General features: G+C 39.9%; 1 protein-coding gene across 1 annotated transcript in view; it reads right to left on the reverse strand.

The window, feature by feature from the left end:
• NAV3 (neuron navigator 3) overlaps positions 1-17,914 on the reverse strand; it is a 440,591-nt gene that overhangs the window by 151,824 nt on the left and 270,853 nt on the right. Inside the window, 1 exon segment of the mRNA XM_081879446.1 lies at positions 1,882-1,954. Within this exon segment, the coding sequence (XP_081735572.1) occupies positions 1,882-1,954 (73 nt within the window).

Here is a 17,914-nt window from a genome sequence, read left to right on the forward strand (position 1 = left end):
GTGTGGAATTTGTGAAGTGTGACTTTTAATACAAAATACAGACCTTCATGTTGTAAAATACAACATTTATAAAATTGAGCCATTATTATATTAATTTATTAAGAAGAACAACTTTGGGGGAAATTTCAGCTATTTATATTTTGCATCTGCAGCATAAAGAGAAACAAACTGGTGACATAAACTGCAGTTAAATAGTTTGCAATTTGAATAATTATATATATTTATATTTCAAAATGGAGAAATACATTTGGGAAGTTTCTAAATATTTGCACCCTATTTCACACCAGTATATCGCCTTTGCTCAGTACACAGACTTGGAACACTGGGAAGATACGGTACATACAGGCGTTTTTTTTTCTAGATAAAAAGAGGTGCTGGAACCAAAGTTGTTGAGTTTGCCCCACCGCCAAGGCAAAATAACATGAACTGCCACCTTACGCCACTGACGGCCACGTCGCTCCAATCACTATGCCACCCACCACCTCCAAAACACAGTCCCAAGTGCCATGCCATGGAACAGCACCACAATGCCACAAAGGTGTTGGAATGCAACCAGTAAGTGACAGAATGCACAAAAGAGGTGCCAGAACTCAGTTCCGGTGACTTCTGGTTTTAAAAAAGTATGATCCCCTTCCAGGAACATCAAACAAATCTATATTCTCTGATGTGAATGAGAGGGACCTATTATACTAAAAAAAAAAAAATGTTTCCCACTGAAGTTAACAGAATCTGTTTTCTTTTGAATACAGTTGAGAGAGAAAAACATTTCATCCATTTGATCTTTTCAACATTGCTCAGATATATGTCAAAAAACTAATTACTTAAATCTTCTCAAGAGATGGGAACTATTAAGATAGTTCTAACAACTACATCTTATGTTTCCTATAAAAGAGAAAGTATAATTCAAAATTTATCAGTTTAGTCATCTATGCAATATATATATATATATATATATATATGTCTTCCAACTCTACAATTCTATGATTTTTCTGACTTGGTTATATGTACACTACTCACCATTTCTCAGTTTTTAAGAGCCACTGAACATGATGCTACTTTAGAATTAGTCGGGAAGATTCAGTATAATGTTATGTCATTAGGTGCAGCACGTAAGCCTGCACACACAAAAAGTGTTTTAACTTCCAATCTTAAAAATAGTAATTCTAAATCTATGTAGTTTTACTGACAGTATCAGACAATGGCTGATATTCCCAGTAAATAACAAACTCCACAACTTGAGAAGATTCTGAAGCAAATGCTTGCAATTTCTGATCTGGCAAATTCTGTTGAGTTTTGCTAAAATGAGGTTTGCTCCTGACTTCAGTTCTCTGCACTATACAGTACAGTAAGTCACATGTGCATTTTTCATTTTGTGCTTGTAGAAAGCATATTTCTAGCTATGAATCTTTAGGAAGAGGAAGAAATGGAGGCAAAGAAAGTTCAAGGGGTAAGTGCTAATTTAAATAAATATTTCCCATAGGAAATGGGGTTTTTAAAGTGTTTTAATTTATGCCAAGAATTATGTCAAATCAAAATTGTATTTCATAAGACAACTGCTGTATTTTTCACTCTATAAGACACACCAGACCATAAGATGCACCTAGTTTTTGGAGGAGGAAAACAAGAAAAAAAAGATTCTGCTTTTGCTGTGCAGTGATCCCTCCTGCTGTTCTGGCTTCTGGGATAGCTGCGCAGCCGGCATTCGCTCCATAAGACGCACACACATTTCCCCTTACTTTTTAGGAGGGAAAAGTGAGTTATAGAGCAAAAAATACGGTAATATCTTTTCCAAAATAATATACTGCAAATCAAGTTTGAAGAAGTACCTTTCCAGAAGGTAATTCACTATCTCTGATGATGATGATGATGGCTTTTTCTTACCTTCCGCAGAAAGACCTTGGACATTTACTCCTCTGGCTGCCAGAAAGTTAAGGCAGACATCAACATTCTCAATCTGCAAAATGAACATGAAATAGCAAAGCAGTTAAAGGATATTTTGCAAGATGGACTTGAATGCAGCAAAGGGGGGGGGGGAGAGAAATGAATACTTTGCATTCATCACATACTCCAGTTCTTTAGTAAAGTTTAACAAGAATGATTACTGTTAATTGGTCAGCTGCTATAAAAGCTTTCATTGTCCACTTTGGTGCTTAAAAACAATTCATAAAGGCTTAATCCAGAATGGCACACTGACAAATCAGCAACCCACCTACTTACCATAAAACTGGATTCTGTACACAAAAATAAGCAACAATGGACAATACTGCAGCGTGTGTACAAAGTCGTGGGTGAACAGATGATTCAATGACAATGTGTCAAGAGCAAAATGGAAAAAATGGGTTGTAAAAAGTATGGGATAAGGTGTGATATGAGAAGATATTATTTACTAAGCTTTGTGAGCAAGCTTTGTATGTGTTATTATTTAAACTAAATTAAATAATGACAATAATACTTCAGTAATATTATATGATTATCACCACCACCACCATTATCTCTTGAATTCCTTCATGTTAATCTGGGAAACCTGTTTCATTAACAATGGTTTGCGTGTGAAGACCCCCAAGACTTCCCAAAGAAAGACACAGTTGACACCAATATTAGTTTAAGGTTACTGGCATAATTTTGGCCACAACTTTATTGATTACTGAATGTGAGTGGTTCGCTTAGGCATTGATTCAACTAGCTGCACCTACACCTCTGGCAGGGCAGCACTGACAACTGGACACCGGCAGAAGTCGGTAAGGGTAAACAGACTGGGGGAGCATTGGTCCTACCACAGACGTAACCTCACCCCAAAATGCTCCTAGGTGCTGTAGCATGGCCCTAACCCCTGGAAGGGGATCGGACAAAAGCATGGCAAGCGCCTGGATTCCTTTAAAAGAATATCCTATTGCACATTGGGAGGGGCAGGTGTGTCAACCTCCCCTCACCACACCTTGAACCAATGCCTAACCTCCAAACCTTACAAAGTTGTGACAATTTGCTACACAGGAGGCGAAACCCAAGTGGCACCAGCCAATCAGCCAAATGGGGAAATTCCTACTGGGCTCCTGCCCCAAGCGCAGATGATCCACAACAGCATAGCAAGGTCATAGCAAGACCCTAAATATAGGGAAGGTGGGCGGGTGAACCGGTGCACGAAGCGCTAAGAGGAAGCTCGACGCAACATGCAGTTGTATAAATAGGTCCCCCAGCTGCAAATTCTCTCAACCCCATTGGCCAGAATTACCCCAGCAACTGAGGGACCCAATCGGGTTGTGGTGGCTATCCAAACAATCCCACCCACACAAATGGTAAGGTCAGTTTTAGTGATTTCACTGCAACACGTGCCCTCCGTGAAGAGGACACAATTTTTCATGAAGTTCCAGGTTCATTCTAGGTTTATCTACCACTGGTTTATCAACTTACATATTTGTGAAGCATAGCTATTTCATAGGGAAATGATGAAGGAACAAATGACTTCTGAAAAATAATATTTTAATTATAGAATCCCTCCCCCAACAATCCACCAGAAGCTCCTTTTAACACTTGGGCTATTCACTCCATCCACAAAAGCTCAGAGTAAACTGCATGCCAAAAGTATAGAAGGCTATATTTTATGCTGGAAAGAACACACCAAGTTACTGCAATGAAAAACAAACATTTATCAAAGTAGTTCTTCATGTAGGATGTGAAACAGCATCCAAAGGACAACTATCATCTGTCAGGGCAAGGGTGAAAACATCTCTCCCAAGTATGTTTTGCTAAGACCAACAAAATGTAAATAATATAATAGCTAACACATTAAACTAAACATATTGGTCTATATTTTAACAACACTTTCATATAAATCTGGACTAACTTCACTGAAGTAAATATGCAGAATTCAGAATTACCCTGCTGCCTGTAAAGTCTGAAGTGTCATTTGATAGAATGTTAAATGATGTTTACTGGAGATAATTGTATAAGCACAAAACTGGTATTTTTATATATATATAAAAATCAAAACCGAACTTGCTATGAATATCTTCAATTATATGAAGAAATACTTCCGCACAGTAATTAACGGCATCAATGATATTTGCAGAGGTGGTTGCAAGAAAAAGAAAGTTCTGTGAAGAAGTTTGGACACTTCTGTAAACATATATCCTGTGTTAAGCGTCAATTTATTCAAAAACAAAATTGCCTTTTATTGCACATATGGTTACTGAATAATACAGGGGGGTTTTTTGCAGCAGGTTGCTGACACAACAATAGAAAGGGCAAGAAAAAGCAGATTAATTAATCCTTTTTGAAAAATTTGTTAACTGTTTCTAGATTCTTGAGTGTGAAGTCATGTATAACAGTATAAGGACTTACACATGTCCATGGTGTTATTACATCTGCATTTGCTGAATAAAACAAACTAGTACAGCTTAACAGGTAGAAATCAGTTCAAATCCCACCCCAGCCAAGAATTCACTATTTCATCAAAAGCAAACCACTAATCCTTTTTGCTCTTAGGCCTCATTAGCAATATGAGGATAACCACAGTCACCTTCCCTAACAGTATCTTGCAAAGATCACCAAGATAATGTATAAGAACTACACTGAACGCTTGAAATGTGCTACATAAATGCTGTTAGAAGATCCAGCATGACACTGGGTAATAAATTATTGGGGTTATTTTTCACTTTCATTTCCACTCAGTAATAATAATAAAAAAAACACTTCAAAGTTTAACCATTTTGAAGCTTTCATTGTGTACATAAACACTGCTTTAATTACCTTCTCTTTTGCCTTGGCAAACCACAATTATTCTTTGAACTCAGACCCCAGCAGCCCTAAACACATTTTATTCAAACTTACAAGCAGATGAAAATAATTTAAATTTTGCAGTTGCAGAAGTTCAAATAGACTTTATCCAGCTTCTAAGCTCTCCATACTGTTTCAATCAGAGCTAGCTAGAATGGGTCTCTGAAATCAATGTTTACTAAAGGAGCAAATTTTAGGGTTAATGTAGTATACAGTACAGTTTTGCTTCCTACTGGTACTTCTTAGTAATACTTGTCTATATTGTTGGGTTTTACATAAGGCAGGATAGTCACCGTGTCAACATAACACAAAACAACAAAACAACAAATATGCTCCATTTAAAAAAATAAATCAGTCCTACAATGTACCTAGTGTGTGTATCTCTATCCTGGGATCGGCCAATCCATCCTCTGTAATCTCACTGAATTCTGTGACAAACTGCTGTGAGCAAAGCAAATATTACGAGAATTGTGGCTTATGCAATATTAAAGCTACAAATCTTACAAGTACTGAATAAAAGATGTGTGTGGAAAGTTCAGAAAGGGCTGTAACTAAAGCAAGAAACTAAAGCAATATAAAAAAGGCAAGTCCAATGTACCCAAAGGAAATTTTAAAAGGCAAATAGGGTTGAGACTCATAAAAAAGTTAAGTACCTGTTACGAGAGACAGGAGTACTACGTTCATCACAGCTCTTTCCCACTAAGTACACTAGTGAGAGCTGAGGGTGCTATGTGCCTAAAACTTTGAGAGATGAAGGAATTTGGAATTTAGATTGAAGGTTTAATATTCTTTTGGGACCCAGTTTATTTCTTTTAAAAAAGAACTTAATAGTTGTAGTATAAATATAGAAGATTGTTATAGTTGTTCAAGGGGTTAGGACTATGGCTGGAAGAGATTAGATGCAGCAACCATATTGAATCTGACCATAAAGGTAAAGCTACCCCTGACCGTTAGGTCCAGTCGCAGACAACTCTGGGGTTACATGTTCATCTCACTCTATAGGCCGAGGGAGCCGGCGTTTGTCTGCAGACAGCTTCTGAGTCATGTGGCCAGCATGACTAAGCTGCAGCACACAGAAACACTGTTTACCTTTCCGCCGGAGCAGTACCTATTTATCTACTTGCACTTGATGTGCTTTTGAACTGCTAGGTGGGCAGGAGCTGGGACCGAACAACAGGAGCTCACCCCTGTTGTGGGGATTCAAACCACCGACCTACCAACAGGTAATTAGAAAGACAATAGGCAATTAGGATGACAACAAGCTGTCTACTACCTACAGATTGTCCCATTATGTAAAAACATTAGCAATGCACATTCCGAATTCATCCCTGTGAAGCAAAAGGTTAATTTTTGAGGTGCTTGAATGGAATACAAGGTGAGTATTTCATACAGTATCTTAATATTTTACAAAAGAATAATTGCAAATCAAAATTTAGTTTGAGCATATGTCATTATTCAGTAACTGCAAGTAAATAAATTTACATGAATAACTCAGTTGCTGGATAGAAACTCACCACTGGCTTATCTTAAAAATGTATATTCTTTATCATTGATTTTCATATTACTAAGAGTTGCTTTCATCTCCTTCCTCTGGCAGATTGCACCTTCTCTGCTTCCAAACATAATGAATTATAGCATGTACATAGGATAATTAATGATGACTAATACAACTATATATTATTCCTTCCTTTCCCTGAGATTAATCAGTTCCATAAATATGACAATCTGCCAGATTCTCAAGCCTTTACTAAAGAAATTATACTGGTGAGAGCCCAGAATCTTAAGCATGCTTAGAGAAGTATTTTATTTAAAGAAATGAGGGACACTTCTAAGGAAATGTGACAATGATTAACGATTAAAAGATAGATTTGTTATGTTTCTGTGTTTCTGCATCCATTGCCAAAAGTAGATTTAAAAGCCCCAAAGATTGATGAAGAGCTTGGATGCTGGACAATACGTCTCTCATATATATATACATATATACATATATACATATATATATATATATATATATATATATATATATATATATACACACACACACACACACACACACACACACACACACAACTTCCACCCTATAATAATGCTTCTTCTTTCTTTCTTTCTTTCTTTCTTTTTTCTTTTTTCTTTTTAAAAAAATCAGCCTTCATTTATGAAGTTGTGTTATGGATTCTGTTAAACTCATTTGGGGAGTGTGGAGTCTTTTCTTGGGTAATTCTAAGCACAATATCCTTAAATTGGATAGGAAGGTTATTTGACATGAAGTATTCACAGAGACAAATAAAGGCTTTCCATCGATTATATGCACTTTTGTTACCTACTTGTCTTTTCCAGTTTCTCTGCGTATTCAACTCTTAAGAGATTCTTGAGTAATCTTAACTCATGGTCCTGAGGTTTCGGGCTGAGATCCAACAGAAAATGCCACTGGCAAAACACAGGAGGCTATTTTGACTCAACAGGAGGTGACCTGTGTCACCTCTCATGCCAGTCTGGAGAGGCCCCCAACACTTTGAAGCACATTTTCAGAGTGTACAAGGGACTGCTGGGGGAAAGGGAATCAATGAAAATAACCACCCTCCTTCTGCAAGTGTGAACATCCGGGGATGGGGGTGGGAGATACTCCAGCAAGCCTAAGTCTAGTTAGGATCCAAGCTATCGTACCAAAGGGCAGAAGTACACTGGTACCTCGGGTTACATACGCTTTAGGTTACAGACGCTTCAGGTTCCAGACTCCGCTAACCCAGAAATAGTACCTCGGGTTAAGAACTTTGCTTCAGGATGAGAACAGAAATTGTGCAGCAGCGGCACAGCGGCAGCAGGAGGCCCCATTAACTACAGTGGTGCTTCAGGTTAAGAACAGTTTCAGGTTAAGAACGGACCTCCAGAACGAATTAAGTTCTTAACCCGAGGTACCACTGTACATGTTATGAAGCTCCATTGTTTCATAATGCTAATGTGGAAAGCAGTGCTTAATCCCTTTCTGTGTCATATGGCAGCCATTATTCCTCCATCTCTAGGTGTGTGAATTGAACTGAATACTCACGTACAGTGGTACCTCGGTTTATGAACTTAATGTGTTCCGGAAGTCCGTTCTTAAACTGAAACCATTCTTAAACTGAGGCGTGCTTTCCCTAATGAGGCCTTCCACTGCCGATGCCCTTCCACCATTCAGATTCCATTCTTAGACAGAGGTAAAGTTCTCAAACCGGGACACTACTTCTGGTTTTGCAGAGTTCGTAAACCGAATCATTCATAAACAGGGCTGTTCTTAAACCAAAGTACCACTGTAGTACAATTTTATACATGTAAAGTCTACCTATTTTCAGTTGAGCTTAATCAAAGCTAAATGTTCATAGGATCGCAACATCAAATGCAAACTGAGTATTATTATCCTAAGCATAATTACCATTAAAACAGGACTAAAGCTTTTTGAAATAAACACATTTTGAAATAAACACAGGCCAGATAAATAAAGTAACACCAGGGTGACACCAAGTTCTAAGTGGGGGAAAGCCCCACAAGAAATGACAACTGATCTAAGAATGGGAAAATAACCAGAAAATCGGCTGTTTCAAAAATACAGCATTTTTCTTTTGTTTCAGAATGAAAAAATGCAGGGTAATCCTTAACTTATGCCTTTTTAGGAAGAGGGAAAGCGAGAGAATGAGGGACACTCACACATGATATAATGATAAATATGGTTCTTATAAGGTGCCATATTAATGTATGAAATGAATGTGTTGTTACATCAGTACTGATTAGAAGTGTTATACAGCTGTTCATCACCACAGGAACCAAAGCAATATAAAATGGGCATAAATAAACTAACCATGTCAAAGAGTGCAATGCAATAAAACAATATAATCATAAAATATCTTAAAAGCTATTATGCATTATGTGGTTGCTAATGTTAATAGCAAACAATGGGCGAAGAAAACAGCTGGTCCTGCAACTATTACTGGTTATTTTCTTTCTTCCCCTTCTTCTTCTGAGATCACTTGTACCCAATTAAGATTGTCTTCCATGAATGTGGTCTTAACAGTGTGCATGTCCTTAAGTGACTGTTGTTCAGACTGGCTATTTTACAACAGGGTTTGCTAACTTATGGCACTTCAGAAGTTGCTGAACTCCTATTATCCCTGGCTCCTGTTTTAAAGTCCTTTGTGAAATGAAATATCTTCCCTTACACTCCTTGGGGTTTTTGCCCTTGTGTATTCTTGACTGTTTATACCCCATTTGCCTCCATCCAGCATACTGATTTAACCAAAAAAACCTTTCCACTGTCTTTGCGTAACCTTTTCTGTCCTTGGATATAAGTGATTCCCCCACCTTTCCTTCACCTTTTTCAGTCTTCTGCTTCTCTTTATATCTTTCTGAAGTTGTGAGACACATGCAGAAGAGAATCATAATTTCCTAGGAGGAAAATCAGCAAGCCAGTCAACCATCTTAAGCACTCACTACATCAATGAGATCCCCCCCCCCTCTCGTTGTTATGTAGACCTCCTGGGTGCATGTTATCAGCTTATAAAGTTTGCTAAGTCAGTCAGGTTTCCAGACAAGGTTAAGTATTTTTGAGTATTTGCTGTAGATAAATCTAAAACTCAGCATGACCAAGTAACAAGGAAGCAGGTATACGAACGACAGCTATGCATGATATGTTGGTGAATATTTCTGCTTAGAAACAAATAACACCAGGTATGCAGAACTCCTTCTGGGCAGGCTTTTTGAGGAAATGATGCTGAACAAGAGATTAAATGCTATCCCAAGGCCAGCTGCAAAGATGAATAGATACTGCTGTGAAATGTCACAGTTTGCTAACAGAACTTAGAATGCCCTACTTGATGGAAAGCCCAAGGCTATTAGTTGTTGTTGTTGGTGGTGGTGGTGAGGAGTTATATGTCCAAGGACAGAGAAACATTTAAAATTGGTGGTTTTAAAAATTGCAGTCTTCAGCTCCTGGGGTTGACACACCACCACTGAAAACAAGCAAGGGTGGCAAAAGGGTGGGGAAAGGGGGGGTGAGACAAGGGGCCAATTTTGGAACTTTCATCTCAGTCTAACTCACAATTAGACAATGTGGTTCAACAATCTCAAGCATCTCCTAAATCTCCTCTGGTAGTGGAATCCCCCAATCCTCCAGAGCAAATCTGGGGACAGCAGGGAGCACACAAGGGGAGGAGGGGGAATTCTCATTGCACCAGCAAGAATCCTTGCACTGACTTCCACAGAAACAAGAGGTTAGCATAATATGGTGCATGGGAAGCTGCATTATACTCATTCAGACTATTGGTTTATCTAGCTTTATATTCTACACCAGGGGTTGTCAACCTGGTTCCTACTAGTGGGCGTTTCAGGATTCTAGGTGGGCAGTAGGGGGGTTCTACATCACAAGCTGAATCCTCCTTCTATCGAGCACTGGTGGGCGGTAAGGAAATTTTACCATCAAGAAAGATGCATTAGTGGGCGGTAGGTATAAAAAGGTTGACTACCCTGTTCTACACAGACAGGATTTCAGACTGAAAACTTTCCCAGGCCGACCTGGAGATTCCAGGAATAGAAACAGTGGTCTTCTTGACTAAGAAGCCTGTGCTCTAAAGGAAACTGCAGAAGAGGGTGGAATGATGGGACGTTGCTGTGCCATGAATGCATTAAAAGGTAAAGGGACCCCTGACCATTAGATCCACTCGTGACCGACTCTGGGGTTGTGGCGCTAATCTTGCTTTATTGGCTGAGGGAGCTGCCGTACAGCTTCCGGGTCATGTGGCCAGCATGACTAAGCCGCTTCTGGTGAACCAGAGCAGCGCACGGAAACGCTGTTTACCTTCCCGCCGGAGTGGTACCTATTTATCTACTTGCACTTTCATGTGCTTTCAAACTGCTAAGTTGGCAGGAGCAGGGACCGAGCAACAGGAGCTCACCCTGCCGCGGGGATTCGAACCGCCGACTGCTTAGCTCTAAGCTTCTCTCTCCTAGGCTGTTGATGGTGGGCTGTTCCTGTTTGTTGCTACTGCCAATAGAGAAAGTGGAAGTGCTTAAGTCAGCATTCATATAGTAATACATCTTATTTGAATAAACCTGAGTTGTTTGGTGCCTGCTGCTTCAAGCATTTTGTTTCTTATGAGTCAGGCCTCTTAAGGTCTAGGCAGATAAATTGCAAGTCAAATCAAGACCCTGGTTTCTGCTCCTTGGGGATGCGGTAGCTATTTGTTTCATAGCTGTATAGAGACGTATCATTGTATCATTTATCCCAAGTCCAGCTTACATTTGGTTCTGAATTTCAGTTTAATAATACACATTGAAGGGGGGGAGTTTATATAATATTGCTATTGATGTTATTTTAAGCGGTGGGTAGCATTCTGCACATTCTTTGTATCTTTAGCATGCTAAAACGTTTCCTTTCAAACAATCATATAAATAGACTTTGATGAATCCGACATATTTTTCTAATCCTTCTGTTACCCTGAAAGAAATTTATTCATTCCTGCAACAAACAGGTGTGCCTAGAATATTTCTTAGAGTCAACTACTGTCTTGGTATGTTTACAAGGCCAAGTAACAGAGTTTGATTATAGCATACTTTTGTGCTCAGATAAACACATTCAGAAAACAAACTGTCTAATTGTGAATAGTTTGCTGTATTTTTGTTACAAGGCATGCCAATTTTACTAAATCACATTACCGACAACACAATGCAATGCAATGCAACCAATACAGGCCCAATTCACTAGCCATGTACGTAAATTATATTATTAATATTTATTAAATTTGTATACTGCCCTTCATCTAAAGAAGCCAAGGCAGTTCACAACATAAAAATACAAAAGGAGAATACAAAATATACATGATAAAGCAAAAACAAACCAATAACTTTCACAAACACATTTAAAAGCCATATACAGTGGTACCTCAGGTTAAGTACTTAATTCGACCTGGAGGTCCGTTCTTAACCTGAAACTGTTCTTAACCTGAAGCACCACTTTAGCTAATGGGGCCTCCTGCTGCTGTTTTGTTCTCATCCTGAAGCAAAGTACCCGAAGCGTATGTAACCCGAGTTACCACTGTAATGTTAATCAGTTGAACACCCAGTTAAAGAAAAATACTTTACCTAAAGATATGCAATGAAGTAAGCAGCCAAAGCTCCCTGAGGAGAGCGTCCCACAAATGGGGAGCAAACACAGAAAAGGCCCATTCTCATATTGTCACTCTCCAGATATCTTGGGTCGGTTTATATGGCGAGAGGCAGTCCTTGAGGTACTGCAGTCCTAAGCCATTTGAGGCTTTATAGGTCAAAACCAGCACTAATTGGTTGCAAGTGCACTCAACCCAGATCCTTAACCTCTGCTGCCTTGTGGGATATCTTAGGGAGAAGAAAGGGCTAAGGAGTAAACTCTACACAAATCTGGAGTAGAGTCCCTAAGATGGTTGGATGGTGCCTTGTACGCTTCCTTCCAGCAACTCCTGCAGCCAAGTTGGTGCCAAACATATTGCTCTGCTTTCCTTTGGACCACATCAGTGACGCCAGGGATAGGGTCTTGTCATCTGGACATCCCAGGACATCCATACACACTGCCCAGGCTTGTGCCCCAGAGAGGTCACTTTGATGCAAAAACACCACAGCAAAAACACCACAGTAGGCAGTATTGAGCTACCAGTCTCTGCAGCCACAGCATCCACTGTGATTCTCTAGTAGTTTGACTTCACCCCCAGAGGGTGTCCATTGTCTCCCGAGAAAGACAGATGCCAACAAAATGAGGAGAGCGCTGCCTATGTGGTCTATCTGGTACCACCTAAGCTAGCCTGCTGTTCTCAGATACAGTGGAATATTATGTCCCGTCACCAGTTTTAAAGAAGGAGTTAAATGCCAGTCCTGTTGGCTTTTGTTCACGAAATTTGAGGGGAGCCATCTTGTCCTCTAACCCATGCAGCAAATGCCTTGGGCTTCTCCCCTGCCTGCCATGAGGGAAAATAGGCCTTTTAATCCTCAGAATTTATTTATTTGTTGGTATAAATTAGCACTCTTCAGAAAGGCACCATCAATATCATAAGAATATTTATAGATTTGGTCATTTCACATTTAATCTGCAGGGCTTTGAAGATTTGACTAATCTGAAGCTAAACATTTCCTTTTAAAAACAAAGTTGTACAACTATGACTAACCTAACTGCTAGCCTTGACAACATCCCTTTAATAAGAAGCAGACTGGCTGCCTAGAGGCCTCGCTAGAACTTTTAACAATTTCCAGATTTTGAAATATTTCACAGAAAACTAAGATTCTAATTATTGACCATTTAAAAAATAAAGAATTTAAAAGTAATGTTGCATATTAAATTGCTCTATATGTTTTTGTTTTCTTATTTCTCCCCTACTCCTCCAAACCCATTGCCTGAAAGCTATTAAATCAAAACAATTTCCCATTAAAATTTAACTGGGCCAAACTTAAGAGAAGATCATTCACTTTCATGGGTGGTCACAATATTAATCACTTTTGGGGCATGCTACCTTTTACCATCCTGGTCTGTCTGCTGACTTATTCTGTGGTGATAACCCAACAGCTTTTAATCTCTGATCTTAGCACTAGGACCCCACAGTGCTAAGACGAGATAAACCTATGTCTACTGTATTTTTGAGCAATCAGAGGCTTATCTCCAGACTCAGTGCTGTGGGACTACAGTACTAAGATTGGACATAAGCCTGTGCCTGCTCATGATTGACAGGTGAGTATCCCACCCACCAGTCAAAAATGGGGGACAGGTAAGTTGTGGATCCAGCTCTTGGGCTGAAAAAGCTTCTCCACACCTGCTGTTGAGAAATAAGTCCTACTGTGTTAAATTGAGCTCACATACCTCTGGGTGGTGGGTATGGAATTGCAGCCTATAGGGACAGGCTACAAGGACAGGCTATTTCATAATAAATGATACAGCTAAATCCTACCTTCTCCTTCAGTGCACCCTTCCAGACATCCTTTTTACTGCACATTCATTATGATTTGTGCTCATTATGCTATTAGGGCAATCACATGCAATCCAGCTTTCAATACTCTTTGTGTCTGCAAAGTGTTGGGGTAGTCATACTGCTTCATTTCCAATCAGTGCATATCCCATCACTTCCTGCTGAAATCCCTTAATTTTTTTATACCATAATTGTTCTGGACTGCAACAATGTTGTGGTAATGGAGAAGCATTGTAGAACAGGAGTCTACCACTAATGCACTGTATCAAGGACATATTGCAGAATACACCTGCAGTCTGGAGAGGCCCAGAATCATAGGCAACATCCTTGGAGTTCTCTTTCTTTTACATATACAGCCTGGAAAAGATGCTTTCTTTTCTTTCTTTCTTTTACAGGAAGGTCTGAAAAAGCAAACGAACTTGTTCTCCAAAGATTACTGAGTTCTACAAAGTATTTTAAAAGTTTTAAAAGTGGCAACCCACTAACTATACTGGTTAAACCCTTGCTATCTATCTATCTATCTATCTATCTATCTATCTATATATATATATATATATATGGTCTAATATTTTTAAGCCACCATCACATTCTATGGCAGTGAATTCCATAAGCTAACTATGCACTGCATGAAATAGTAATTTCTTTTTGTCTGTCCAGATTCAGAACAAACATACAATCAATTTCATTGGGTATCCTGGTTTTAGTACAATGAAGAAAAATCCTTCTCTCTTTCCCCCACTCATCATGTTATAAGCCAGTTTCATGATCCTCTCACAGGTCTTTCTTAATAAACTAAAAGCCATATAAGCTTCATCCTTCTGTCCTAAGCCCAATATCGTTTTAGCTGCTTTTCTTTTGTGAACCATTTCCAGAGCTGAGAAGCCTTTTTGAGATAAGAGTGAAGGAATCAAGAATTGCTGCCCTGAAAGGGGGACAAGGTTAAAAGACACATTGCAAGCCACCTGTCATGGATGCTTTAGTTATGATTCCTGCAATGCAGGGGGTTAGACTAGATGACATTCATTGTCCCTTCCAACTCTACAATTGTATAATTCTACAGACAAATTCCTCAAAAGTGCTTAAGAAACCGCTTCATGCCTTATAATTGGCAGGAGAAGCCCTGCTGTATAGGAGCAAACTCCTAGGAGTTTGCCCCTCCCAGAAAAATATCTGAAGGGGCCAAATGGTGTGTGCATGCCATATCTTCTGATCAATTGTGTGGGGCTGGTCTTATCTCTCCCTCCCCACTATACCATTCAAGTTGGCACCCCTGCCCTGTTGGTTGTGCCAGCATTGGCCACTGCCCTGTTGGCACTGATCCGTAACAGGATCTTTTCACTAGTAGTTCTGTTTGTGGGTTGGCCTTCGCTGGTGAGGTGAATCTGCCTCCCCCATTATTGTTGTTCATTTAATAACATTCCTCTTTATCCAGACTTGATGGTTGAAAGGCACTGTTCCTGGCAATCTTGAAAGTATTAGCGGTGAATACTTTTCCATTTTTTTTAACTGTTCAATAAAAATCGGCTTTCTAAAAATTGTATTTATTTTCTTTAAAAAATATGTATTTGCCACCCTGAGATCCTTTAAATTAAATAAAAACAAACAACAACAACATACCTGAAACCACCATTTATGCATCCTACTTTCCATTTGGGATAGGGGAGAAAAGCTTACCTTTAGTCAGGCAAAGAGAGAGAGAAAGAGAGAGGGAGATTGTAGCTTTCAGGTATCATCCCACTGGAGAGGATTCAACTGCAACTCCAAGTCCCAGCATCCCCAACATGAAAATGATGCTGCACATGCTATTCCCACCAAGGGAGAAGGCCCTTAGTGAGCCTCCGCTTCATCGGGAACCATGTGACATAAGCTCACTGAGGATGCTGGAATTTGTTGCCCCAGTCCATTCCCCAGCAGAAAAAGGATGTTGTGTGCATGAGTCTCACAGAGAGGGAAGGCTTCTGGGGGCTCTCTTCACTGTGGGAGTTGCACTCTCCTGGGAACTGGCAAAGGTGGATCTAGGAGAGCAGAGCTTCTGGGGCGCTGCAGCAGGCACCACGGCTATGACATCCAATGGAAGGCCAGAGGTGAGGTGTGCTGGTTTTGGGGGTTGCATAGGACACCACTGAAATCTGAGATACCAAGGTCTGTCACTAGGACTGGGAGAGCTGAACCACTTTGGCCTTCATCCTGCTCTGAGGAACACTACAGGAACAAGGACAGAAGGTAGCAGCAGGTGCAGCTTGCAGGATCAGGGCAAGTTGGACCATACTACACATCTGGCCCTGTTCTCCCTGATCACTGTCTCAAATATTTGATCCAAGGTACTTCCATTTGAAATTGCATATAAGCTTTCCCAAAGGATCTGAATGCCCTTTCTCTCCTTCGGCTTCCCTTTAACCAGTTCCCTCTTGTTGGGGGAAATTCCCTGAAATTAAGCTTGACTTTGTTGATCTCTCTAGGCCATGTTTACTTTATATGTTGACCTGTTGTGTTCACAGTTGCACATGTCTAGCCAGATTCTGGGCAAAAATCAAAGGTCCTTTACCCTTCTGGCCAACTCTGTGACTAACCGTTAAAAAGCATTAAAATATTATCATACAAAGTCGTGTTGTTTCTTTGTCACGATAAGAAGGTGTGTTTGCTTAATCAGTATGGAAATAATTGAAAGCTGCCCATTTTCACAACATCTCTTTTAGCTGTTTCTTTTCATTTTAAGATAGTTCTCCCTGTCTCTCTCACACACCCTTTATCTTCACATCACAACCACCCTGTGAGGTAGGCTTGAGAGACCACGACAAGACCATAATCACTCAATGAGGTTCACAGATGACTGGGAATCAGAGCCTGGGTCTCCATGGTTGTCTCGCCATGCGGAAAGCCAAGACAGAGTGGTGAGGTAGGAAGAAGGGAAAATAATGGACATAATTATTTTATATGTAGGAGCCTCACAGGGGTTCTCTTATTTCCCCACAAGGTTCTTCATCCTATAGGCAGATTTGCTCATTGCAATATGCTTGGGGGGGGGGACACCTAGTCATTTATTTATTTATTGCCTTCCTTTCACTAAATAGTTCTATGACAGGTTACAAAAATATCACAGTTAAAACAGGTATAAATCATCATTTAAAAATATTTTTTTAAAACCCACAAAACTGACCAGTAACAAATTTAACAAAGCAGAAGAGTACAGAAGAGCAATGCAGGAGAAGAGAAGACACTCACTTGAACAAAGGCCTGTATTGACCAATTGTTTAAAAAAGCACTCAGTGATGGTGTAAGATGCATCATGAGAAGAATGTCATTTCCCAAGCTGGGGGCCAACACAGAGAAGGCCCTTTCATGCATCATCAAACCACAGATGATGCATGAGATCTTATCCTGCAGATCTTATCACCCAAACAGGTTCAACGTGGGAGGAGGGGTTCAGATACCTGGGATCCAAGCCATTTAAAGAATTGTATGTCAGTGTTAACACCTTAATTTCCACTTAGTAGTGATTTGGCAACCAATAAAGGTCTTTTAAGACTGTACATCCAGAAGCAGGCTCACTGCTGCATTCTGCCCTAGTTGCAGCTTCGAAACCCTCTTAAAGAGCAGCCCCATGTAAAGCCAAATGGCTATTTAGCAGTCTTGCACTCCTTGGATGGAGGCGTTGACCCACCCAGAGATCATTTTTGTCCCTTGGAAGCTCTGGGACCACAGGGAAGTCACATAAGCAAGGTATCATGTGAAACTATGTGGAAGTAGTAATCTGAACCAACACTCACACTGGCTGATGGTCCTAAGAGCTGCCTGGATTAGGTCAGATTACTCTTAGGCTGCAATCTTATACACACTGACCTGGGAATGTCTCACTGAACTCAGTGGAGCTGACTTCTGAGCAGACATGTACAGGAATTGGAAAGTTATGGTCTTCCTTCTTGCCCCTTCCTTACTGCCCCGTATCACTATTTCTCAGGCATTTCTTCATTTTTAATGTAAGCTGCCTAGTGCCATATAGGAATGAACTTAACTGCAATGTTTATGTAATAAGATTCTGAATTTATCGTTTCACTATTTGTTTTTGTTTCTTAATGGGCATACTGGCAGAAACACACAAAAGTTATTAGCTCAACTTGAATTAGCCATCTTTCTCTCAAAGATGATCAACACCTGCTGCTTAGTTTTGCCCCAGCAAGCAGCTTGTCAAT

Source organism: Podarcis erhardii (assembly GCF_964252035.2).
Source record: "Podarcis erhardii genome assembly, chromosome: 10".
Classification (NCBI taxonomy): Eukaryota; Metazoa; Chordata; class Lepidosauria; order Squamata; family Lacertidae; genus Podarcis; species Podarcis erhardii.